Source organism: Puma concolor, chromosome B1 (assembly GCF_028749965.1).
Source record: "Puma concolor isolate L17-30 chromosome B1, mPumCon1.1.hap2, whole genome shotgun sequence".
Classification (NCBI taxonomy): domain Eukaryota; kingdom Metazoa; phylum Chordata; class Mammalia; order Carnivora; family Felidae; genus Puma; species Puma concolor.
In genome coordinates this window covers 168703901-168721256 of record NC_141670.1, presented here as the reverse complement: position 1 = coordinate 168721256, position 17356 = coordinate 168703901, and the positions used below count along the sequence as shown (strand labels likewise).

The 17356-nt window shown below is 36.5% G+C and overlaps 1 protein-coding gene across 1 annotated transcript in view; it reads right to left on the bottom strand.

Annotated features, from left to right (window-relative positions):
* The window catches only part of GABRG1 (gamma-aminobutyric acid type A receptor subunit gamma1), a 71270-nt gene that overhangs the window by 28757 nt on the left and 25157 nt on the right, over positions 1 to 17356 (bottom strand). The window contains exon 3 of the mRNA XM_025921567.2: positions 17155 to 17222. Coding sequence (XP_025777352.1) covers positions 17155 to 17222 — 68 coding nt within the window. The remainder of the gene's footprint in view (positions 1 to 17154; positions 17223 to 17356) is intronic.

The following is a 17356-nucleotide window of genomic DNA, read 5'->3' as shown; positions in this document are numbered from 1 at the left end:
CATTTAACATTTGAGATCCAATGTACATTATGAGACTTACTTTTTTCCTTGCAAGTTAGCTGAGAAAACAGCATTCATGAATAAAGGCGAAGAAGTGAGTCATTTTATTTTTAACTCAATCAAATCAAAGCATAGTTGACGAAAGTATATGCCTTATAGTCTTCTTACCACATGGTCAGACTTGCAGTTATGCACTGTGTCTCACAATTAAACGTACTAGTTTTCAATACTATTGTCCTAGTAATGGAAGAAACTTCACACAAAATGCAGACCTACGTAACTAATGTAGGTGTATAATTTCATCATGAAGTTTGTTTGATCCTGATCTGGTCTTCACATCTTGGCATTAATCTCTCCCTAAACCATCTATTCCCGTGGTCAAAATAGTAGTATACTGGGCCAAATAATGGTTATCAATATATTAGATGTGAAGGCTACAGACATGTAGACAAAAGGTACAGGCATAGCTAATCCACAGTACAAATAGCTTTAGTGGTAAAAGTTCATAGGTAGCTGCTCCACTTTGCTCAGTTATTATAAAAACACCAATTCTTAAAACTATCACAATATGGTTAAGTATAAAGCTTGGTGCTATTCTATTTTTCAACTAGAAAAAGAGATAAGGAACAAAGAGGATATGTCATGATAAATCATTGAAGTCATCCAGAAATATACTGAGAGAGAATCAAAAAGTAGACATGAATCCTGGGTTCTGTTACCAACCCTTTGGGCTCTTATTTTTATGACTCTAAATGTAGATTTTCAAAAGAACATAACATCATGTGCATTCACCGATTAACTTTTTAAAAATATTTTTCAGTGATTAAGTTACTTCTATATTGTTCTGGGTTTACAAAGATGAAAATAGAGCCTTCCTGTTATGAATATACTATATACAAAAAATAAAAAATTAGAAATTAATAAAACTTAGGAAACGTACAGATAAAGAGAAATGGAGACAGTAGAGGTGATTTTCAGCTAGGGAAATTTGAGGAAGACTTCATGACAGAAGTAGTATTTTACCCAAACACTGAAGGATATTATGAACATTCAGATACATGCTGGGGTCGAATAATAGAAGTGGGGAGGAAGTAAAGAGGTAATAAAGTGTAGGGCATAATGGGGATAAAAAATTTAAGTCATATACAATGAAAAACGTAGTGTATTTTGTGTCCATCAGGAAATGTGCATACCTCAGACACACAGAAAATTCTACATCTGTAAGAGTTTTTGACAACAATTACCAATAATTGACTTGGAACCTAGACACCATTCCATCCCCATGTACTACTCAACTGAGTGTTATGAACTGAAAGCCCTAATACTCCGTGTGTTAATTTTATGCATCATGCTTAATCATACATTTCCTGCTAAATATTTATTCTATAATATTCGATGTACAATTTCAAAGAGTAAGACATCAATCTTAATATGATCACAGACAGCTAAATCCTGCAAAGTATACAAATAAAACAAAATTCCCACTCCTTAAAAAATGTATAATATATACTAGTAAAGAAAGAGTTAGATTCTAGATGTATATAATAAATAACCAATAATCTGGCATGGGAAAGATCCTTACAACCCTTATGAACCTGTTTCAGTCAGGGTTCTCCAGAGAAACAGACCCCTTAAGATGGATGGATGGGTCAGTGGATGGCTGGACAGACAGAGAGATAGCCAGAAAGGATCGATAGATTTACTTAAAGGTAGTAACTGATGAAATTCTGGGGTCTTTCAAGGCAAAAACTGGCAAAGCAGGCCAGCAGGCTGAAGAAACAGAGAAGAGTTGATGTTTCAGTCTTGAATCAGAGTCAGCCTGGTGGCAGAATCTCTTCTTCCTTGAGGGACCTCAGTCCTTTCTCCTAAAGCCTTATCTGATTGAATGAAGCCCATCCACATTACAAAGCATGAGCTGATTTACCCAAAGTCTACTAATCTCAGTGTCAGTCACATCTAAAAGGAACCTTCACAGCAACATCTAGACAAATATCTGGGTACTATACAATAGCCAACGTGACACATAAAATAGACCATTGTTATACAGTTACAGCAGTAGGAGTGGGATATTCATGGATTCAGGAGGCCTTAACCAAAATTATGCATGTGTTTATTTGCTAGATAAATTACAATAACTAGTTTTTGTGGTAGGAAGAATCACATTTCCTCAACTCATGTTTTCTATATAAATCTACACTCTCCTTTTTGTCCCATCTCTTACTCACTTTACCTCTCAGAGAAGTTTGTTCCATATTTCTTAACTGACTAAATCGGGTACATTAAAAATCATTTATTAATAAGTTCTAATCTCTTTTTCATGTGCTGCACCCTGAACTTGATCTGAATGAAATGTCTCAAAATCTTACCGGAAGGTGGGAGTTAGGTAGGTGCACAGGAGTGCCGTCAAAGCGATTTGAGTCTCACCTTCCCAACCCTATTCTACAGCCCCATTTTAATTACTAGTAGGAGAAATTTGGGGTTTTTTTTTTTTTGTTTATTTTATCTCCATTTGCCTGTCTTCTATGAATATTTGTCAGTAGATTCAGAATCCATGCAGAGGGATAAAAATGGGAGAATTATTTATTGGTCCTTTCAAACACAAAATATGCTCCAGAAAATATAGATTACCATTTTTTTTCCATACAGATGTTCATTTGTTAAGTTTTCAGATTCAATTTTGGTATTGCATAAAGATAATGAAATTTGAAATTCTAGTGTTCAACTGGAGGTCTTCCAAAATAACATACATGATTATTTGCAGAGTAATTCCAAAATGTTACCTACATTAAGGTTACTGCATGGGATCAAACATACAATATTGCCTATTCCCTGCAACATTCATAGGAGGATAAGAAGTATGGACTGTCCTCTTCCAGGGCATCTACTGGTAGGAAAAGAAAAGTTCTGGACATGTCAATATCTCCTTCTCTCAGAACACCATGAGCAATCCATTACTTCAGATCTTTAAACAATAAGGTCCCCTAAACATTTATAAATTTGTGAATTCAACCTTCCATAGTTATGCATGTCTTGTGAAATTTTATCAAAATTGTGAGCAACTGATACCAAATATCACATGGAAGGACAATTTCTTGAAAAAAATTCTACGAACTTCCCCAATGCATAGGCATCAAAACGATGTTTAACATCACCACGTTTTTCTGAGATGGATATAAAAGAGGAACAGACATGTCTGCCACACAGGGAGCTGAAGTGAGATACAAAGACAATCTGGAAGGCAAAAGAAAGACTCTCCAGATTCACTATAGCACTGCATCGAGCACCAAAACAGAAACATAAATGGCTGGAGAAAAAGCAGCCAAGTGAGGAATCTGATATATAGTCAAGAGAAACCCAAATTATTTTCAGTATGCATAACTGGACTATTCTGAACCCATGAGGTGAGACTGCATTTAAAAAGGGCAATTTGGTGTAGTGATTCTGGGGTGAATGGCACTTTGGGGAAGACTTCTAGGGCTTGAATTCTGAATATAATAATTTTTAGTTGACCTTAAGTAAATTTCTCAGCTTTTTCTTTTCTTTTTTTTTTCTTTTCTTTCTTTTTTCTTTTTTGCTTGTTTGTCTGAGAGAGAGGAAGTGTGTGTGTGTGTGTGTGTGTGTGTGCACACGTGTGAGCTGGGGCGGGGGGGCAGAAGGAGAGAGAGAGAATCTCAATCAACCTCCACACCCAGGGCCCAGCCTAACGCAGGGCTCACTCTCACATTCATGAGATCATGACTCCAGCCAAAATCAGGAGTTAGATGAATTTAATTGACTGAGCCATCCAGGTACTCCAAATTTCTCAGCTCTTTATGGCTCTCTTTCCTCCTCTTGAATCGGGACAATACAGAGCTTAGTACATAAGGTTCTTGCTAATATTTAATGTAAATTACTTAAAACAATGATTTCACACACGGTAAGCATACTATAATATTATGGTCATAATAATAAAGGAAAGACTTCATAGCATTTTTATTTTTTAAAATTTTATTTATTTATTTATTTTGAGAGAGAAAGAGGCAGAGAGAGGGAGAGAGAGAATCCCAAGTAGGCTCCACACCATCAGTGCAGAGCCTGATGCAGGGCTCGAACTCACAGAACTGTGAGCTCATGACCTGAGCGGAAACTGAGATTTGGATGTTTAACCAACTGAGCCACCCAGGCACCCTCTTCTCAGCATTTTTAAAAGGGGGCAACAGGGCTTTTGCAAACATTACAATTTACAGGGATTATAAGACACAGCCATGCAATGCCTCCTCTGGAAGATGTGAACATTTTATAGACATAGTTTTATTTTTGAAGAAATTTCTTCATGTATAGAGACTGCCAGTTCTAATACCAATATTCCAAGTCGGAAAAAGTCTCTAGCTTCTGGAAAGCTAATTTATTCTAAATATTCATATTATTAGTTCATTTGCAGAATTTGAATCAGTTAATCAGTTTCTGTTTCATGAAACATCTGGCCCACTCAAAACTTGGGACACCAGTTGAGTTGTTTTTTTTCCTATTTCAGTGGCCACTCTTTCTCCGTCTCCTTTGCTAGTCCCTCTACATCTTTAATCTGCCTGAGCAATGCCGTGCCCTAGTTTAGCACCACTCTGTTCCCTTCTCTTTACTCCCAAGGTAATCTCATCCAATCTCGTGACTATAAGTATCACGTATATCGCCTGAAAATTGCAAAAGCTACATTCCATATACAGCTGCTTCCCCGGAAATCCCAACGTGTCTGTGTAACTGCCTCCTTAACATTTTCATCTGGATTGGTTAATAGACACCTCATGTTTAAAGTTTCAAAACAGAACTCTTGATCTCCATTATCCTACAAAACAAAACAAAAAAATCTTGTATCTTTTCTCCATCTCATCAAGTGACAACTTTATCCTTCTGAGTTAAAGTAAAAAAATCTTGGAGTTATACTTGACTCCTCTTTTTCTCTAAAACTCCACATCTGGTCTATCAAAATACCCTGGAATCACCATTTTCAAATTACTTCCAGGATCTGGTAACTTCTGATTTGCTTCACCATCAACTTTTTCCTTATTTATTGCAATTACTTGTAACTAATTTCCCTGCTTCCACAACTGTTCTCTTATACTTAGTCCTTCATTCAGAAGGATAGTGGTCTCACTGAAAATATTAGGTCATATCATTATCACTCCTGTGGATCAACACTTTTCTATCACATTCTCACACTCATTCAGACAAAAAAAAAAAATACGCTACAACCTTTAAATGTATTTAGAATTCCAGATGATCTGAACCCTAATTACAACAACTTCTCCTACCTCTTTTAACCCTTCTTAATTTTACTACAAACAGTACTGTTCTCCTTGCTGTTCCATGCACATCTCAGAGCCTTTACTCCTGCTATTGCCTCTGACAAAGCACTCTCCAGATATCTGCATGACTTTCTCCTTGAACACTCTTGATTTCTATTCAAATGTCACCTAATGAGTGATGTTTCCCTTGTATACTGCGTACACTAAAACCTTCCCACCATCCTGACCCTCTCTACCAAGTGCTTTGCTTCACTTCTCTATATTTTATTAGTTATCACTTAATATGTTATATATTTACTTATTTTATAGTGTTGCCCCAACTAGAATGTAAGCTCCATGAGGACAAAGGGTGTTTGATTATCCAATACTATAACCTAAACTCTTGTTTAGCATGCATTCTTCTTTTATTTTTTTTATTTTTTAATTGAAGTACAGTTGACACACAATAGTACACTAATTGCAAGCATACCACATAATGATTTAACGCCTGTATATGATTTGCTATGCTCAACACAAGTGTAGCTACCTTCTGTCACCATGCAACACTATTACAATACCATTGACTATATTCCCTATGTAGTACCTTTTATTCCCATGTCATATTCATTCCAAAACTGGAAGACTATATCTCCCACTCCGCTTTACTCATTTTGTCCAACCTCTATATACCTCCCACCCTCGTGCATTGTTGGCAAGAATCTAAATTGGTATAGCCACTGTAGAAATAATATGGAGCTTCTTCAAAAAATTAAAAATAGATATACCATATGATCTCATAATTCCACTCCTAGGTATTTACCCAAAGAAAATGAAAACACTAATTTGAAAAGAAATATGCACCTCTATGCTTATTGCAGCATTATTTACAATAGCCAAGATATACAAGCAGCTTGTGTCATTGAATGATGAATGAATAAAGATGTCATATGTATATATATGTATACACACACACACACACACACACACACACACACACACACACACACTATGGAATGCTACCTAGCCTTATATAAAGGATGAAATCTTGCTATTTGTGACAATATGGGTGGGACTAAAAGGTATACTAAGTGAAATAAGCCAGACAGAGAAAGACAAAATACCATATGATTTCACTTAGATGTGGACTCTAAAAAACAAAACAAATGAATCAACAAAAAATAAAAAGCAGAATCAGACCTGTAAACTCAAAGCTGAAAAATAGCATCTGGCATATAAAAGACAATAAATAGTTGTTTATGGAATAAATGAAATATATATATATATATATATATATATATATATATATATATATATATCTCCTCCCTGGTGTCTACAATGCATTTGAATTAATCTTCAAGAATTAGGCCAAAATCTCATAAATTCATGGCTAAGTTCATAGTTACAGGTCTATGATCTAAAGTCATACAAATATAGGTCAACATGTGAGAGAAGGTTACATTCGAAATGGGAAACCTATAAATACATATCATGACATCTGGAAAGAAATAATCATCATGGACACTCTTAAAAGCATGGTAGGGGCACCTGGATGGCTCAGTAGGTTAAGTGTCCAATTTTGGCTCAGGTCATGATCTCACAGCTCATGAGTTTGAGCCCTGCATCAGGCTCTCTGTTCTTTGCGGTCAGTGCTTGGCCTGCTTTGAATCCTGTGTCTCACTCTCTCTCTGCCCCTCACCCCCCCCCCCCACACACACACACACACTTTCTCTCACCCTCTCTCTCTTTCTCTCTCAAAAATAAACATTTAAAAGCATGGTAAGGAATTCCCTGCAACAGAGGATTGGTATTCAAATGAGGGCTCTGCTTCCTAGAGAAGCCCTATCACCAATGAACCATCTGTTTTCCATCTACATGTGCAAAATGCCATTGATTGGTTCAATGCTAGATGGCTAGATTTTTTGTCTGTGGTCTGAGTGTGACAAGTATTCCTGCATCTGTAACTACACTGTATTAAAAATATATTCGTTAACAATAGTATACTTGAAATTTGTTAAGAAGATAGATTTTGTTTTAAGTTTATTCATTTATTTTGAGAGAGTGAGAGAGTGAGCACAAGATGGGAAGGGGCAGAGATAGAAGGGGAGAGAGAATCCCAAGCAGGCTACAGGCGATCAATGCAGAGCCTGACGTGGGGCTCAATCTCAGGAACTCTGAGATCATGACCTAAGCCCAAATCAAGAGATGAACACTTAACTGACTGAGCCACCCAGACAACCCAAGAGGATAGATCTCTCTCTTTTTTTAAGTTTATTTATTTATTCTGAGAGAGACAGAGACAGTGCAAGTGGGGCAGTGGCAGAGAGACTGAGGATTGCAAGCAGGCCCTCTGCTGCCAGTGTAGGAGCCCCACATAGGGGTTGAACTCATGAAACTGTGAGATCATGACCTCAGCTGAAACCAAGAATTAGACACTTAATGGACTGAGCCACCCTGGTGCCCCAAAAGGATAGATCTTAAATGCTCTCAACACGTACACACACACACACACACACACACACACACACACACACACATAGAGAAAAGGAAAGAGTAAAGGAAAAAGAAAAAGAAAAAGAAGAAGGAGAAGGAGAAGGAGAAGGAGAAGGAGAAGGAAAAGGAAAAGGAAAAGGAAAAGAAAAAGAAAAAAGGAAAAGGAAAAGGAAAAAAAGAAAAAGAAAAAAAGTAACTCTGAGGTGATGGATTATGTTAATTAGCTTGATTATGCTGATCACTTCACAAACTATATATATATCAAAACACCAAGTGGTGCACCTTAAATATATACATTTTTGTCAATTACACCTCAATAAAGCTGAAAAAAAGCATTTCTTGCTGTAAGAATTATTCTTCCTATCTAAGCAAGATGGAATACTGTATTTAGAAAGAATCTACATGTCTCATGTCTTAAATTATTTATATTAATTACCACTTTATAGATTATTTCCATTGTCCATATTCTTAATGCAGAAAATGAATTTTCTGACACTGTCGTATGCTGCTAGAATGGCATTGTGTGTACTGTTTTAGAAGCACTGACTTCCAGTGTTTACCTCAATAGTTTGGGTATAATTGTGCATATCACAAAGCTGAGTGTTATTAGAAAATCCAAGGCTTAGCACATAATTTGCAGAATTCCCATTATAGAAATTTGCCATAATTTCCATTTTAGCAAAACATCAAATGTCAAGACATTTATACAAGTTTTTCTCCTTTCACATTTTAATTAAATTGTAGAGCAATTGATGTTCGTTCATATTCACTGCCAATTTAAGACCTAAAGCTTTAGTATTTTATTAAAATCCTTTCTACTAAAAAATGAACAAATAACACATTGAATAAGAGATAAGGCATTTCTTTGAATTATATGCACAATTTTAAATACATGTTAGATAACAGAATGGATACTGATACTGAAAGGGTATATTGCAGTGAGAAGTCGTTGTAAAGAACACTGGCTGGATGGAATCAGGAAATCATACTATAGTCCCAAAGCTGTGACTTTCTAGAATATAATGCTGACCAAGTCACTTATTCTGTCTCACCGGAAAAATGAGGGCACAAGGCAAGATCATTATTATGATCTTTCTGAGCTCTAAAGTCCAGGGATCATGAGAACATTGTTGATCATGAGAATGTTATAAAATGTTAGAAATTAACTTTAAAATTTTTAAACATAAGCTAGGATAAAGACTGAAATGGACATGTCGTCTTTCAATGACCCTTCCTCCCATAAAAATACTTCTGTAGGTGTTTTTGTTACTTTCATTTAATCCCATTTAATCTCTGATTGTTGGATATGGCTTCAGGCTGTGGCTGCCAAACCTGGTTGACTAGAAGTCTTTGAAGAACACTTCAAATTTCTGATTCCAGATCCCTGTCATGAATTACTTAACCGAAGTCTCTTGGAACAATGGCTGAGAATTTGGATTTTTCTTTAAAAAATGTATTTATATACAGTTTCAGTAATACAGGGTTGGAAAATATTGACAAGATTCTAGCCCTTCCTCAATGCATTTCTATACTATATTGACTAGGCTTTTGCATAGGGAAGAAAAAAGTAGAAGAAAATAGAGAAAGAGAGACACCCTTGCTATACAGAATAATAGATCTTTAATTGCAGGAGCTGAGGACATTTGGACACACTTTGGAGTTGATATCTACAAATGGGAAGATTTGTGTAGTTTTCTCTCAAACTGAACCATGTAGACTGCCATCTTTCTAAATACAAGCTCCCTTTATTAAACAGCATAGCAGAACTTGTGTGTGTGTGTATTTAAGAGAAGTATGGTTTTTAACATTCAACTAAAATATGTACCTCTACACAATTTTAGAAAATAATCTTCTAAAATGAGGAAATAGTAACCCCTTGAAGTTAACGTAGGCCATGCTAAAGTACCACTACATGTACAAAACCGCCTTTTCCTAGACATTTATTGTTTGGTTATGTTTTTATATTATTAGCAAAGCATTAACACATATCACTCTCCTCCTATAAATACATTTTATATTGAGATACAAAACAATTTTTTTCAAGTGGTTGCCTGTTAACTTTGGGTTCAGTATTGAAAGCCCTTGGTAGGTACCAAATAACCCAAATAATTCAGTTTTAAACAAAGGGGTGAAAAAAGGAGGAATCCAGAGGTATGTTTGAATCTACCATAACAAATGAAAAAGTGCCTTAGAGCAGCTGGGAAGAAGAAAGCAAGGCCAAAACCAGCTTTTAATCACATGTGTGAAAGTCACAAGTTGAAACATACTATCTAGACCCTCATTCTGCCAGAACTTTCCCTCTTAAAGCCTAGCTTGAGGCCAGAACTACCAAGAAGTACAGGCACATTCTACAACATTCTATATTTACTAATTCATAAAGGACTCAAATTGTAACTAGCCCAGAGTCTCTACCATGAGGCATATCATTAGAAAAGAATTCAAAATATGCACCGCCTTAATCACAATAAAGTGGGAACATTCCAAATGTTAAATAATGGATTATTAATATATTATGGCACAAATACATTCCCAAATATTATGCGAAATTTAATGGTATTAAAAAAAATAATTAATGGAATAACAGTCATGATATAATAAGTGCAAATATACAAAGTTACAAAACAATATATATAATATTGTAGCATTTGGTAATACTATGTACATAAAGCCCCCTTGCTCTGTGCTCCTCCCCTGCTCTCTCTCTCTCTTTCTCTCTCTCTCTCAAAAATAAATAAATAACAATAAACAAATACATACACACATACATACATAAATAGTATAAGGTCACCATTTGTAACTTAAATACATATGGGTTCATACACAGTATTCTTTTGAGTACTCCCCCTTCTGTATTGATCTGATTTGCATTTTTTAGCCATCTTCTCCATTAGGATTTATGCTTCTCTGAAGGAAGATGGTCTTATCTTTTATAACTTAGTAGCCAATGCACCAACTGTCATAATACAGGCAGGAAATAAATGCACGATAAACAAAACCACAAAATAAAAATTAAAATGTATTTGTTTACATCAAATAATAATAATAATATTATTTTAATAACTTTTACATATTCAGCTATTAATTTAATTTCTTAATCTTAGAGCTTTAACTTCTTACTTATGGGGCAAATGAGCACACTGGATCAAAGAAGCATAAAGATGAGAATAACATTCGTTCATTTATAATTTTATCTTTACTAGTGTTGAATCAAAAAGTTCCTAAATTTATAATGTTTTTAAGACAAAGCTTATGAAAATAAATAGATTTTAGGGTAACAAATGCCAAAAAATTAATATAATATGCAGAAGTTAAAAAATTAAAACCATGGAAACAAGCCTTAAAATATCGTACAAACCAAACAAATAAACTTAAAATTGTTAAATATAAATACATTTCTTCAAGTACGTTAGTTTGTCATGGCCAAAAAAACAAAAACCCTTTATCTTCCTCTCCATTAGCATATCCAGGTCAATTATCCAAATACAAATATATATATCTTGTTTCTATGCTTTTGTTGTTTCAGTTTCATAATTCCTCAACTTAATGTACTTGGCAAGGAGTGACTAATTCCTGTTAATATAGCAAAAGGAATAAACAGGGTTTCTTTGATATGTTGAAGCTATGCCTAAAGCATTATCTCCTGGAATCCAGAAGCAACAGGGACAAAAAAGAGGGAATGAGAGAGAGAAGGAGAGAAATCAGTTGAATATTAGCACCAATTGCATGAAACATACTGAAGAAATATATTCCTTGCAGTGGAAGAAATTCTTCAAGAAAAAGCTCTATCTGAGCACCAGCTTTCTCAATATATTTAGAATGTTTAGACACAAGTTATGTGCATGGGGAGTTTATTATCAAAAATGAGTCTGATAAGATAAAGTAATGAAAGACTTAAAAGTTAGCTCTCACCATTTTCACACAGATTATTAACTGTAATCCCTAACTCCTCAACCCCCTCTCCCCCTCGATACACACATTTGATACTTGGCTGTTCCACTTAAATGAGTAGAACAAAATTTGATTGCTGGGAAAATCCCTTATTTCTGGTCCATAATGAATCATGTTTATTACTTTTGTGATTCCACATATACTTTTGTTTAAGAGTATTTTTTTTTTCTTTTATGGGGAACATTTGGATTTTCCTTTTCTGGTAAAAGGAATCTGTAAGGGAGCATTATTTTTAAGTATGTCTATACTGATCAGAAAGAAAGCATCCTGATTCTTGCTAAGTTCACTCAACTCTGTTTGTGTCCTGCTCACCCCCTTGTAGTCATCTCCAGCAGGTAGTTATGTTGCAATCCAGTCTGGCTGGCGCTCTAGCTACTTTCTAACTCGCACTCCTCAGGACGGGTGCCCTTACTCCATTACCAAGACCAATCGCCATTTAATGCAGGAAGAATCTATTGAGCTTCAGCTCCATATCCTAAGACTGTGTGATGTACTACTCTGGCAGTTAGAATGATATAAAGTAAGTTTTTCACACATGAACTAGGACCTCATTCTTTACCTATATATTTTTTTAAGTTTTTATTTAAATTCTGTTCAGTTTGTTCTCTGTAGTTAAGAGTCTGTTTCTTGCTTCGTCTTCCTCTTCTTTTTTTCCTTTGCTCATTTGTTTTGTTCTCGAATTCCACATGCAAGTGAAATCATGTGATATTTCTCTTTCTCTGACTGACTTATTTTTCTTAGCCTTAAGGCCCTACCCTCTAGGTCCATCCATGTTGAGTCTGTTTCTCTGGCCCAGGGTATCAAAATACTAATCTCGGTTATCTCTTAATATTGAACTATATAAGGATGCACCAGTGTCTATAAGTAAAGTCACATCCAAATTATACCTGTAATTTTCTTTCCTTTTTTTTTTTTTTTTTTTTGCCTCAAATATTTGGAAAGTTTTATTTAAATGGTTTGTATTCCCTTTTAACCAACACCAAAAAGAGAAAATAAGTTACTGCCATTCCAAACACGAGTGTCGCTTCAGAGAGGAGTGGGCATGGATGTTAAGAGCTGGGCAGTGCCTGCTTCTCCAGGCTGCTCTTCCCAGCCCTGCCACTCTGGGGTTGGATGGCCAGTCCCAGGAGTTCACTCATTCCTGGGCCTTGGAAAGTGAGGGAGCAAACTGCCCATCCTGCAGAGAAGGATTTTCTCTCCCCTGCAGGTTGGGACATGAGCATGGTGAGACCTGGTGGTTCTAGAGGTGAGGGGAGTGGAAAGGTCAGATCCGAAATGTTCCATGGAATCTCCAGGGCTTCCAGGCCTGGAGAAATATGTTTGCTAGGAAAATAAGATGCTTTGAGAATTTCTGCAGTCTGTATTCTCTGACTACCCAAGAGAAACCTACTCTGTTGGTCAAAGGGGCAGCAGGGAGGGAGGGGAGCAAAGGCTGGAGGCCGGGAACTGGTCTGGCCCCAGTGAAAAATTCCAGAGGAGAGTGAGGCAGGCAGCAGTCTTTGGTTTCCTGGGTCCTCTTCCTGGCAGCTGTAGAGGCTGTGAAGCCTCCCGCCTACCCGGTTCTTGAGGTGTGGTCTCCCAGGCAGTGGGCAGCACTGAGAGAGGAAGACCGGCCATCTGTCACAGGCTGGTGGGGGCCCAGGCCCTGGGCCTTCAAAATAAAATGCCCAGGGGAGCAGGGCCAGCAGAAGGAGCAGGAGGCTTGGAGAGGATCTGCTTCTCCAGCTGTCCAAAGCACAGTGGTCGTGGTTGTTACCGACGCAGGTAACATTGTGTGGGGAAAGTAGTTCTGCTTATGATTGCCATGCAGCTGGTGGGGCCCTTGGCAAAGACCGCTACATCTTCCCTGCCATGGGTCTAAGGGCACAGGGGCACAGCAGATTGAGCCTGGTGTTTGTTGTGAGTATAATCCACTATGGAAACATTCTCTTACTCACGCCTACCACCTTGTAGCCAGGCCCATTGCCACACAGGATGGCAGCGGAGGGCTTCTGGTCCGTGTCGCTCGCCATGGGGGCCAGACCAAAGATAGAGTCGCCACAGGGGTTGGAGGTTGTATCCGCCAAAGGTGAAGATGTGGGAGTGGTCCTCAGTGAAAAAGGTGAGCTTGTTTTCCAGGGAGATCATGGTGCCTGCCTGCGCAATTCCCCAGCCCATCTCCACCGCCTGGTGCAGTGCCTGCTTGGTCTTTCCCTCCAAACTATACCTGGAATTTTCACCTATGACTGTTTCTGTACTTATTCCCTTTGTGCTTACCCTTCTGTTAGATACCCATAACGTCATCCTGGATTGCCTAGAACTCTTAGTGATTTCCATTTGAGTCAGAGAATTACTACACGCGTTGAATGCTGTCTTAGCTGTCAGAGGGTAAGCTGGTATTGTTACATTATCCTGAGATATTTATTCAGAAGAGTAACAACTCATAATTTTCCCAAAGCCCCCAAAATGAAGAGATTAAAACACATTTTAATTCCCGGCTAATAACCTCTTTTAACATTATTTTTCCTTTAATTCCAATTGTATATTTTTGTTCTCTTTCTTTTTAAGATTGTTTTTTATTATTATTAAGGTTTTTTTGTTAAAATTTTAACTCCAGTATAGTTAATATATGGTGTTATATTAGTTTCAAGTGTACAGTATAGTGATTCAACAATTTTATACACTGTTGTGCTCATAAATTACTCAGAGTTTTAATTAGAGCACAAGTAGTTGAACAGCCTTTATCCAAGTTACTTTATTTTTGTTCAGTCTTCATTAATGCCTCTGTTACTCATTTTGAATTTAAATGTAAACTATAGAAATAATCTATTTATTGACTAATTTCTTCAGTGGTCAATTACTGAATATCCTAAGTTTTGATAGTGAAACCAAAATTGAAACCATTAATCTAACCATGAAAAAAAAAAAGGAAAAATATATCTTACTGTAGAATAATGTTTTAGGTCTTCTCAGTAATTTACAGAGAAACCATTTTATATAGCCAAGCTGAAAAAGAAATAACCGTTGTACATGAAACCAAATTTTGGCTAATTAAAACAAATAAAACCATTAAACTATTACATTAATTTTGTTCCTTACCAGTAACTTAAATTTGTGAGTAGTTAACAGGGGAAAAAAAAGAACACCCTCTCCTCCTACTTGCTTAATTACACTCAAGTCTGCTTGCTCAATGACACTCACATTCAAAGCAATTTTGTTCATTTTATGAAAACTGAATTCTAATTTTCCTGCATTGTTTAGTTAAAACAGACTTCCAGGTAAACTGCTTCTTATTAATCCCCAGTATGACAATGTTTCCCTTTAATAAACATTATCAATTATTCCATGTGTTTTTTTTTTTTCCCCTTGTATGTGCTTTTAGTATCACCAGTTTAAATAGCAACTTCATTTAATTAGCTTTTTAAAAAACTATCACTGGCCAGGGTTACAAGTGTGTAGTTTGCCCTACTGGGAAAACTAAATCTTTAATCCTATGAAACTTTTATACACAAAAACACTATAGAAGCCTCTCAGTAGCCATTCTTGTCAAAACATCTCTGGAATACTAACAAAGCCTTAAATCCTATTTCTCTTTATTTTAATGACCACATTTTTAAATATTTGTTTTTTTAATTTTTTTTAATGTTTATTTATTTTTGAGACAGAGAGAGACAGAGCATGAATGGGGGAGGGTCAAAGAGAGAGGGAGACACAGAATCTGAAGCAGGCTCCAGGCTCTGAGCTGTCAGCACAGAGCCCGATGCGGGGCTCAAACCCACAGACCGTGAGATCATGACCTGAACCGAAGTCGGACGCTTAACTGACTGAGCCACCCAGGCGCCCCAATGACCACATTTTTAAAATGAATTCAACAAATTAAAAACAAGAGCCCAAGACAAAACACACACAGTTCAGAAAACGTAGCCTTCCATAAACTGCAGTAGGGTTGTTTTCTTTAAGCATTGGTTAATTAGAATTAAACATTATGTAAGATTCTCCTAAGGAGAAAATGAGCATTTTGGTAATCAAATTTACATAATGTTGATACACACAAGTATATAGAATGCTTCATCTTTACAAAAATCAACTATTTGTTTAGGAATTCGATTTGGGCAGAGCTAATACTCAAAAACTTATTAGAGCTTCCTTTTTCCTTGGTTTCTTTGCCACTGTTTATCTTCTTTTTGTTGCCAGCTTTGATGTTTCATCTACTACCTCAACTTCATTTTTCAGGTCTTTCAATGTATGTGTTCCTTACGGTCTGATATTTATTCCTTCTTTCCTTCTCTTTAAGACTGTTTTTCCCATCTCTCAGAGGTTTAGCTAATTTCTGACAAATATTTGTTCTAGCTCTTTTTCCTGAGAGTTAGCTCCTCATTTTGGATTCTCACATTCAACTTCTTTCCACAGCCAATTCATATTCATTTGCAACAAGGAGACAAGGATGTCAGTTATGGTGTGGCCAAAATACTGTCAGTACAGTAGTCAATGCAGGCAGCTGTGAAAGCTAATGACAAGTGCGTGAACATCATATTAAGTGAGAGAAAACCTGGGGCTCACAGTAATACTGTAGGAATCAGCAGACACAGGCAATTGTTAGGCATGACGGTTATTCAGATAAAAAAGTGGTTAAGATCTATAATAAAGACATGATTTGACTGTTGTACTAATGGATAAATGAAGTAAGAGAGTAAATCAGCAATCTTAAGAATTATCTTTAGGTGGTGTTATGGGCTGAATTGTGTCACCCTAAAATTTATATGTTAAAGCCCTATGCCCTACTCCCTCAGAATATGAATTTTAGATTGCCCCATAATAGAAGATCTGTTGCCCAGATTAAAGCAACCTCTCAAGTGGTCTCTCTAACTCTCTTAACTGGTCTTACCCATCTTCTACACTGTTATAATGGTGATCTATTAAAATATACATCCACCTATGATACCCTCCTGATGAAAAGCTTCCAGTCATTTCTCTGATCCAAGTGGATATAATTCATGCAACACACAGCCTTCTGTTATGGCTTGGAAGACTATCTTTAATAAAGACCTTAAGCATCTTTCAGCCTCACTTCCTCACATATCACCTTATGTTCCAGTGTTATCAAACTGCTGGAAGTTCCCCTGATCCTGTTAGGTTGTTTCATTTCTCCATGACTCTGTGTGTGCTCTCCACTCTCCCAGTAAGTCCTTTTCTTCTCTGTTTTCCCTTCAGTCCTTCTGGTTCTCTTTCCAGATTTCTACAGATAATTTTATGCCTTGGCATCACTCCTACCAAACACAGCACTTCGGAATAACAGACTACACAGTCATAGATAGGGAATATTCTAGCTCTAGTCCCTGAACCTGGCATACAGTAATTTCACAAGTTGCCCTGAGCTCATTCAGAATTAGCTATCAGAATTAGTCACATAACCATTTTATTGTGAAGGTATATACTCAAGAACTCTATGGCAAACAATTATTTAATATTCATTACTCACCATATTTATGGGGTCAACTGGTCCAATGCTGTTTACATAAACATCAGTTTCAATTACTGTAGGCCTCACTGCAAAATACCAACACAAGGAGTGGTCAAAGGTTAGATCAGAAGTTGTGTTAAAGAAATCTTAGCTTTAATAAATCTTCATAAATAATAACATTTACCATTTAAATAACAAAATATCCTTCATTAGAAAATGA